This window comes from Diospyros lotus, chromosome 4 (assembly GCF_014633365.1).
Source record: "Diospyros lotus cultivar Yz01 chromosome 4, ASM1463336v1, whole genome shotgun sequence".
NCBI lineage: Eukaryota > Viridiplantae > Streptophyta > Magnoliopsida > Ericales > Ebenaceae > Diospyros > Diospyros lotus.
Window position 1 is genome coordinate 35,860,944 of NC_068341.1, and position 10,203 is coordinate 35,871,146.

Sequence of the window (10,203 nt, forward strand, 5' to 3'; positions counted from 1 at the left end):
AACACAGGTGCTTACAGTGCACTATTTCGGGATCTCTGGCTCCAAGATGAGGAGTTGTCTTCTTGAAGGCGTTTGAATACGCTTGCTTCATTGGGACCAATGTTTCTGGACTTGTTATGCTGGGTGGTTGCCTTGGCCCTGCGACGTGATACATGATAAGAGGGGAGGGGTTTGTATGCTCTAGTCATCCAGAAAATATTTAGCGTGTTGATCTCGTTGTATTATAGACCAATTGCCAATTCATTCACATCGCAAATACATGATATGATATGATAGTTGGCAAAGAAAATAAAACAATGGCTATTAAGATATTTATGAAATTGTGGAGGCAGGTTGTGACATTGATCCCTTTTTTTTTTTTTCATAAAATGGAAATGCTTAAGTATGAAAGAATGAACCATATTGTAGGTACATTATTGTGTGTATTTTGAATTATACAATATATTATAAATGATAAAAATATCTTTTGCGTCTCACCGTTTTAGGTGAAGAATATTTTAGTCATGCGCTTCACCATCTCATATTATCGTCTTGGGTGATGAGTATTTTAGATATTTTAATATCATTGTGTAGCTTAAGATAATAATGTACTAATAGTATTTTTTGATGTGAATTATGATAATATTATGGATAAAAATAATTAGATTTAAAGTTAATATGATGAAATTAAAGTTTTTTTTCTTTTTCTGAAATTATGTATGGTTCTATCATTTCCTCATGTAGAAATCAAAATTAATGAAGAATAAAATGAGATAAAATCCCTTTCTTCCTCCTCCAGATCACTTTCAAGTGTTGTTCGTTTTTGTTTTAATCTCCTTTTTTTGTTCTCTTCTTTACAATTGGCGAGAGTTTTTCATGAATAGTTTATGATTCTATTTTTCTCCCTAACCCTTCTCTCATGCTCTCGAGCATCAATATACCTCGAGTTAGTTGTTGTTGTTCTTTCACATTTTTTTATTTTGCTAGGTTTCTTTTGTTTAGTTTTATATTTTTTCAGACTATTTTTTGTTTTTGTTTTTTGTTGTCTTTTCTTGTGAGTGTTGTCTTATATTTTTTTTCCTAGTGGGATATGTTTCAATTTCCTCTTGTGAACATTTGTGTGCCTTTTTTTTTTTTTTGTTAATAATAAATTTTATTTTCACAAAAAAAAAAGGGGATAAAATGATCTTGGCCTGACTTGATGCCCGGCAGGTGGCAGTTGGCGCCAAGAAGACAAAGTCGGCCGGCGGAAATCCTTAGAAGACGACGTCTCCAGCTGCGACGTCGTTTGCGGCGTAACCTGAGCGCGTGAAGTGTAATTTTAGCTAGAAAAAGGAGGACAAACGGAATCAAATCAGAAACAAGCAATCAAAATGCTCCGGAGATATCGATCACAGTGTCCGCTTCCATCCCGCCATCGTCGTAGACTTCAAAAAGAAAAGAAGAAAAAAGTACGAAAGAAAATTCACAGGTATGATATTTTCGAAGCTTGCCACTACACTATTTTCTCTTTTGACTCTTCTTGCACTTTTGCATGCGCATTCGTGAATGGCGGTGCGAGAGCTTGGTTCCGACGGATTCTCTCTTGCGCAAACTGTAGTTAGCAGGGTTTTAGAGTTTGAATGAGGGTTTCAAGATTCAAACTCGTATCAAGTGATCTTACCTTATTTATTACTCACTCTGGACCATGCAGTGTTCTTTTTCGTGTATGCAACTTCTTGTGCTTTAAAGATTCAGAAGGAAAAATGCAAGGGCAGAAAAAGAAAGACGATCAAGTCAAGACTTTCTTTAATGATAAGAACAGAGTCTGAATGAAGTTTTTTTGTACTATATCTATTTTGTTATTTTTTTATTATTTATTTACTTATTTTTGGTAAGGTGGCCGTATGTGAAACAATTCTAGATTACTATTGTTGTGACTGAATACTTAGGTTTGCTAGTCAAAAGTAATCACAGATTTCAAAATTTAAGTTCCTAATCACTCTTTGCATTCTCCAGTTTTTGTATAAATCTTCTAGTTGCAGTTTATTTATTCCTTTATTTTGTCTTTTACTATTTTCACTCTCTGCAACCTTGCTGTACAAATGCTAATAACGTGATATACTTGCGAACATCATCTTGTTATCACAATCTTCGGATATGAACTTGGCAATCAACTCTCATCCACTAATTCCTGCATTTTATTTGATAGATCACTTAATTCACCTGTTTCAACCTGGATTGTTTCAATTTACAAAATAAGTCTTTTGTTCTTACTACTCTATGATTCCTAGAACACTATTTGTCACTTCTTATCTATTTTCCTTCTGATCCTTTTGCAGGAGTCAAAACACAAAGGCCTGGCTGATACCGGTTTGCTGTCTGCCCGAGCTCGTTGATGGTTTGGAAGGGAATGGTTTTTAGTAAGATATGATCAAAATAAAGCTACATAAAATCTTAGTTTGGTAGGCAAAATGGTTGAACAGGAGATAGAAATAGTTGAAGATGCATAAATTGGTCATTGTGGTGCTTCAAATTTGAATGCTATAGTGTTCAGGCATTTTGGGGTTCTCTAAAGAAGTTTCCTGCTCCAAATAAATTTAGTTTCAGCCTTTAACCTGGTATATTCTTTCCTTTGGTGATCACCAAGTGCAATCAAATCAGAGCTTGATAGACTTACTTGGGACGTGTTAAGTTGTAAGTCTATGGAAGTTAGGATCATTGACGCGAAGGTGTTGCCAAAAAAATTTAAAAAATGGTCTGGAGGTGCTTTGGTTGTTTCCTTGTTTATGTTCTTGGTTATAAGGTACTGCATGATGAAAAATCCAATTGGGGAGAGTCCACTTGCTGTCAATGCATCTAATTCTTCTACACCTCTGCAAGCTGGGGTTCCACTAGAAGTTCAAAAACCAGAAGATTCCAGTCAAGTGATTTCTGCAGATATATTAGTTTCTAGTCTCTTTGTTCAAAGAAACTTATCTGACAAGGTGCAAAGTTCTTTACAGACTTGGAATCATATGAAGAACATTATTAATTATGCTCAGGGCTTACCTAATGCAGTGGAGGCTATCAGAGAAGCTGTGTTTGCCTGGGATACCCTTCTTAATATCAGTTACAATGAAGAAAAGAGTCATGTGAATAATATTTCGCTTGTTACAGCCAAGGAGAAACAATGTCCTTACTTTCTTAATAAGATGGATGCTACTGAATTTGGTAACAGAAGTTTCAGGTTGCGAATTCCATGTGGCCTGATACAGGGTTCAGCCATTACTGTCATTGGCATTCCTAACGTTCTTGAAAATTTTAGAATTGACTTAACTGGAGAAACTCTTCCTGAGGAGCCAAATCCTCCCCTACTTTTGCATTACAATGTCCGACTTAAAGGTGATAATGTAACTAAGGATCTTGTAATTGTCCAAAATACATGGACAGTAGCTCATGGCTGGGGCAAAGAGGAGCGCTGCCCTTCTGCAGTTCTTAGTAATAAGAAAGGTAGCTACACCTCTGGTCCCTTCACTGGCATTCTAAAGTTCACATGACTTGTTCTCCTGGGCTCATATGTTGGATTCCATTATGTTCTACATTTGAAGTTGAGATGATCATATTTATTTTAACTTCTGGTTGCAGACTTTTGTTCAAAAACAACTCATATCATCCATCTAATCTATGAAAGCTAAGCTCCTTTATCACCAGGAATCTTGTCTTGAACTTTTATCCCAAACAATGATAATAAAAGAGACGACGGAGGAAAATTAAAACCAAGAACAAAGAGAGTAAAAGCATAAAAGATAAGAAAAAGTGGTAGACTGTCTTGAACTCTGAGCTTCCACACATGTAATTATTAGTTATAAGTAGTTTAGGATATGTGAATCTTCTCCCATCATCATCCTTTTCATGGAATGGCTTTCTTCTGGTTAGGTCCTTCTGTTTAGCAATCTCTCCCATCTCAGTAAAGACTAGAAAAAGAAAATGAGAAGGATATAAGAAAAAGATATACTGCCTTGAGCTTTGAGCTTCTCCGGACATTTAACCATTATTTTCACCAGTTGAGGACATGAATTTCTCCCACAAACCTTTTTTATGGCATGTTTCTGTTAGTTACACCCTGCTGTCGAGCATTCTTGCCACTTGAGGTGGCAGATCATGGAAAAGTTTTCATTCCAGCTGAAAATTTCTGTTTGTTAATTGGGCTGTCTTTGAAAACTTCTAGATAGCAAATGGTCTGGAGGGACAAAGTTAAGTGGACTCTTTAGAGAGATATTGGTGGTGGTGGTGGTGGTAAGTATTATGTGCAAGAGTGATAGCATTGGACTTGAGGAAGTCTTGAGTGAATGTAGATGCAAGGAGGATACTACCTTCAGTGTTGTGACAAATGCGTGGTGGTTGTTTATGTCAAAACTTTTGGAATTTCTTTCAGGCTGTATGTTCTTATTTTGACGGAAAACCACACTTTTCAGGTGCGAAAGGTTTTAAAATGCTGAAGAGGATCCTAGAGAAGTCTAGAGGAGTATCTTTGTAGGACCTCCCAAGGTCATTAAAATAATGCCTTATTACATATCTTTGATGGTGGATCAAGTCAGAGCACCTCCAAGTGCTTTAGCCTTTCACCTCATGCCTGTCTATCAAGGAGTTCTGAGGTTAGTACTCAGGACACAAGTCAATTGGTTGGGTCACAATAAGTTGGGATTCGCACCAATAGATCGTGGGTTCGATTCCTTACGTTGCGTAGTGAGGCAAAATCTCCACCTGCGATTTACCTCCTTTGTCAAAATCGAGGACACGAGCGGCGGGCTACCGCGCAAGGGCACTAATCCCAAGGATTTCTGAGGTCATGTTCTTCAGCAAAAATCATGCTCATGTACCGACCAAAACATTTTGCTAGTGTTTTACCCATAAATCCTAGAAAATTTATAGTAATTGCTGCTTTAGCAATACGTAGACATGCTTCCTACCCTTCTAGGTAGATTGTATCATAATTCAAATGACCCTTAATATATTCAATGATTATATAGTTATATTAAAGTTCAGTCTTTCATTCTGACCACTCAAATCTTTCGTTATCTGATTGTTTACTTCATATGAATATGGCTCTGTAGATGCATCAAGTTATCATGTCATTAGTTATATCAGTATAAGTTAAGCCTTTCTGTGTGAACATTGGGGGGGCTCACTGGTCAAAGGCCTAATTGCAGAAACTGATGTTAAGCCTTTCGGTATGAACATTTGGGAGTTTGGGGGGGGGGGGGGGGTGCTCACTGACCAAAAGCCTAATTAGAATACTGATGAAATCTTCCACAGAAAGTGAAAATTTGTTTAGATACCACCAGAGGAAGAAATGGCTCTCAGGATAAAGATGAATTATGATGTGGCTCACAGGATTTGATATGAACTATGATGGAGCAATGACAAAATTTTGTGCTTACTCACTGGTCAAATATATATACTTACTAGTTGACGCACTTGCCTGTTCCATTTTATTTCCTTTTTTGTTGGCAATGCAGTTTAGTTCATTGTTATATATCTTATGGGAATGTGTATATGTATTTGGTAAAATTCTTGGCAATGTATTAATTATCTTCATTTTATTTGATAAACAGTGGATGAATTGAAGCAATGCAATTGGATGGTGGGTAAAGATGGTAACCAGAAACCTATATCTTTTGGTTCTTCAAATGCTTCTATGTGGTCATCTTTGGCAAGAAACAGAATCAAGAAAAGAAGATATGTTCCATTCAAGCAAGGATACCTATTTGTTATGACACTCAGGGCAGGAGAAGAAGGGTTTCAAATGTCGATTGATGGAATGCACATGACATCTTTTGCTTACCGTGAAGTAATTTATTAATCCTTTCTTCTTTTTTTTTTGAGTTACTTGCCCTTTTTTTTTTTAATGAATTCTTCACATCAATTATTTGTTTTCCTGGCCTGCATCAATTTCAGAGGTTGGAACCATGGCTTGTTAATGAAGTACAGATTTCTGGGGACGTGGATTTAATTTCTGTCCTTGCCAGCGGTCTGCCCACCTCAGATGATTCGGAGAATGTTGCTTACTCAGAGGCACTGAGATCAGTACCACTTCCACCTCGGAAGCCACTGAATCTCTTTATTGGTGTTTTCTCTACAGCAAACAATTTTAAGCAGAGGATGGCTGTTAGAAGAACATGGATGCAATATGCTGCAGTGAGGTCGGGAGCAGTTGCAGTACGCTTTTTTGTTGGTCTGGTATGAGCACTTGTAAATGAACAGTTTACTTGATAAACGCCTGTGGGATTCTCTATATTGTATGTTGCCTTTATGTTGGATGGCCTTTCTTCTTTTGATTTATTCTATCTTGAGTTTCTGCTGGATGTGTTGTTTAATTGAGTGATTGTCAAACTTTTTCTGTTGAAGTACTTGCCTGAAATCAAGTATTGTCCTTGATTATGCTGCAGCATAAAAATCAAATTGTGAACGAGGAACTTTTGGACGAAGTAAAGACTTATGGAGACATTCAATTGATGCCTTTTGTTGACTATTATAGTCTGATAACCTGGAAGACTGTGGCAATTTGTGCTTTTGGGGTAAGCTGTAAGCTTACCAAACTCTGGGAAGCTTATTTTTGTCTTGTTATTTCTTTACTTTCCAAATAAATGATTTCTTATTTTAATTTTAAACAGACCCAGGCGGTTTCAGCAAACTATGTCATGAAGACAGATGACGATTCATTCGTTCGTGTGAATGAAGTAATTTCCTCACTAGAGCAGGTCAATGTGTCCAGTGGGTTGCTGTATGGTCTTATCAACTCCAATGCCTGGCCTTGCCGCAACAGGGACAGCAAATGGTATATCAGCCCAGATGTAAGACTAATTTTTTATCAGATGTTCATGGGTACAGAAACAGCTTGATGGTGAACTCAATGGAAAAGTTAAACCATGTTGATTGCTTATCCCTCACCCTGTTACCCAGATAGTTAAACTTCTAATTAGCATAGTCATTTCATTCTTTCTATGATCCAAACTCCCAAGTGCATACGCTGCACTTTTTAGAACCAACTATTTGGGTCAATATCTTATTGCCAATGTGATACAAAATGAATTGCTCCTAGTCAATCCTGGAAACTTGATTCTATTATTGAACCTTCCTAAATAACTGAATTTAGCATATCCTTTCTAAGGTCATTAAATCCTATGTCATGTTAAGGCAATAATTGGCTCACTAACAAGATAAATAAGTAAAATAAAATAATCCTTTGTATCTGCCCCTTTGGTGTTACTGGTATCATGTTAAACTCTTTTTCTGTTGATTTCATTTTGTGCTCATTGTTTATTATGAATTTAGCATCAAGATATGGTTGAAGTGGGAACACTCTGTCTAACCTTCATTGTGGTTTGAAATGGATGCATTATTTTATAGGACATGCATGATTGGCTTGCAAGAATACTTGCTCCATGGTAGCTGTGAGGGTTTAACTGTTAATATTTGTGGGCAAGGGAACATCAACAAGAAATGATAAATTATATGGGATGGTCTGATCACTAGAAAGATATAATTGGAGATCTGAAGAGAGGTAAGTTGCATGACCTTTTTTTTTAAGATTGATTAAGTTGCATGACCTTAAATTGGGGAACAATAAAAAGGAAGAAGGATATGGTAGGCCAGTAATAATATATCTAGGAGATGTGCTATGTGAAACAGGACAGATAGTATCAATAATAGTTTGAATTAGACTGTCATAATGCTATTGCTGATCTCAATTGTTGGAAATTTTTGTTGTCTTAACTTCTAAGATGTCCTTTTGTTATTGGATTTATTAGGTGGAAAAAGATCGCATAAAACATATATACATTTTCGCACCTATATATGGTGCTTTGTCCTCTGTGTGTGGGCATGCTTTTGTGCAGTTTGCTAATAGACATGTGATTTCTGGAGTATTGCTTCTAAGTATAAACATTTAATCTGCTAAATGTTACTCTTTCTTTGCTGTTTTCAGGAGTGGCAAGAAGAAGCCTATCCTCCTTGGGCTCATGGCCCCGGTTATGTTGTCTCACGGGACATAGCTGAGGAGGTCTACAAGAGACATATAAGAGGTCATTTAAGGGTATGATACAAATATTTCCTGATTCTCAGCTTTCCTTTTATTTTCTTAAATTGAACTTTTCAAACCTTTTCTGCTTTTGCAAGATTTTTCCTTTTCTTTGGGGGTGTGTATTTGTTTGTTCATTTTTTTTATTTTTTTATTTTTTTGGGGAGAAGTGAGAAAGGGTGGGGAGGGGGGGATTGAATTACATTTTGCTAATAGAATTTGATGTGCTGACATTTGAATTAACCTTTTTTTTTACATTTATGCATTTATATGTCAATTTGATAGGGGAAATTCATTGATCTTGATTTAGTATTTAGGCCAACTATTATACACGACCTCCCAAAATCTGAAATATAAATGGAAACTAATGTTTAGTATGACATTTGGTGCCCTACTCTGTTCTGTTTTTGAACTGTCAAAGTCATAAGGTTAATAGTCAATAACATTGAAATCTTCACTTTTTTTTATTTTTTTTGGGTTGGTCATTGAAATCTTTGCTTTACTAGCAATTTCTTTCAATGAAAACTGAGAAATTACGTCTTGCCTTAATATAAAGCGATATTAATTATATTAAGTTTTACATATATTATAATATTATTAAAGTTTATCCTTGAAAATGAAAAGGTCGGCATTAGATCACTATATATAAAAGGATAAAATGAAAAGTTTATCCTTACTGTTTGAGGGCCAATGATAGAAATCTTCATTAGAAAATGAAAAGGTCGACATTAGATCACTATATATTTCATGCAAATTTATTTATTAATATTTCATTAGCGGAACAAAATATATGTTTAAAAGGCTTTCAACTTTGCACGAGGGCATTGGTATTTACATTATATTTAATTTTATCGTACACCTGGAAAAATTCATAGCAAGATTTATTTTTAAAAAGAAGTAATGAAATTTATAAAATTCTTTTCACATGGATTGAAGGTGTCTTATCACATGTATCAGAAAACCGTTTTATGAGATTTTTGTATATGAGTCAAGTACTCCTAACTTTTTGGCCCTCACTAAGGTTTTCTTTCTGATTTCTAGCAAGTAATCGAAGTGATATTGTCAAACCACTACCATAAAAAGAGATACAACTCTATTTGAGGTTCATATTGGCCCTCGAACAATAATGTTATTTACTATCATGGTTTGAAATATATTGTTTTCTTACTATGATACAACTTTGGTTCTGTTGATAAGCTGATTGATTGATATGCTTCCATATGGCATTGCTGCTTGTTACCATGGCATACATGCCAAAGTAAAAATATCACTTCATTATATTTATCTCATCTGAGAGCTCTCTTTTGTCCCCGTCTTGCACTTGGTCTGTCCCTTTATGTTTTCACGAAGAATAATAATACATTGATCAGTTTTGTCTCGATGATGATTTGAGTAACCATATGTTGTTATTGCATGGCAAGAATCAAATTCAAAATGACATGCATGCGGGCTGGTAAGCTACAAAAATTTGAAAATGTACTGGCTGGCTCTCAAAACCGTGAATGCTTTGTACTTGCAGATGTTCAAGCTGGAAGACGTGGCGATGGGGATCTGGATAGCGGAGATGAGAAAGGCGGGCTTGCAGATTAGTTACATAAACGAAGGGAGGGTGTACAACGAAGGATGCAAGGATGGATATGTTGTTGCGCACTACCAAAGCCCCAGGCAGCTGCTCTGCTTGTGGCAGAAGTTGCAAGAAGCAGAAGTGGCCAAATGCTGTGGAGATCAGTGAGCCGATTTTTGTTGATTTTGTGCTTAACATTAAAATGCTTTTGAGCCAAATATTAATTCCAAATTGAGATTATACGGGTTGACGAAACCCCGGCCAAACAAGAAGTTGGAGCTCTCGGGCAAGTTGCCACAATAACCAGAGAGAGGGGCAGCAAGCAAAGATGGGAAATCAAAGTAAGAGTAGAACTGTTAAGTTTTGCTCTGCATCCTGTAATTTTTTCACTACTGCCTGGTAGTTGTAGTCTTAGCTAATACTCCCTTAGAGACCTGTACAATTAGTTGGAGAAAGAGGGAGCACTGTGACAGATACAGTAGTCACTTGTGTCTTTTGTTAGACACTGAACAACTGAACTGAACAGATATTTATCTTCTTCTTTTTTCGTTTTTTGGTAGACGACCTTTTATCACCCTAATTATATTTGTCATATAAAAAGAGTTCTGAGAAGATATCA

At 36.2% G+C, this 10,203-nt stretch overlaps 1 protein-coding gene across 7 annotated transcripts in view; it reads left to right on the forward strand.

Moving 5' to 3' along the window:
• The window catches only part of LOC127799481 (beta-1,3-galactosyltransferase GALT1-like), a 38,676-nt gene extending 28,473 nt beyond the window's left edge, over window positions 1-10,203 (forward strand). For 3 of the 7 annotated variants that reach the window (XR_008022634.1, XR_008022635.1, XR_008022636.1), the window contains 3 exons: window positions 8-169; window positions 1,192-1,450; window positions 2,301-2,664. Coding sequence is in view for 2 of the 7 variants with exons in the window: in XM_052333545.1 (XP_052189505.1) it covers window positions 2,664-3,450; window positions 5,556-5,791; window positions 5,899-6,180; window positions 6,390-6,518; window positions 6,615-6,794; window positions 7,928-8,035; window positions 9,540-9,752 (1,935 nt within the window). In the remaining 5 variants the exon portion in view is untranslated. Of the gene's footprint in view, window positions 1-7; window positions 170-1,191; window positions 1,451-2,300; window positions 3,451-5,555; window positions 5,792-5,898; window positions 6,181-6,389; window positions 6,519-6,614; window positions 6,795-7,350; window positions 7,505-7,927; window positions 8,036-9,539 lie in introns of those variants that run through there. The other 4 variants (XR_008022639.1, XR_008022638.1, XM_052333545.1 and 1 more) reach the window with 4 other exon arrangements.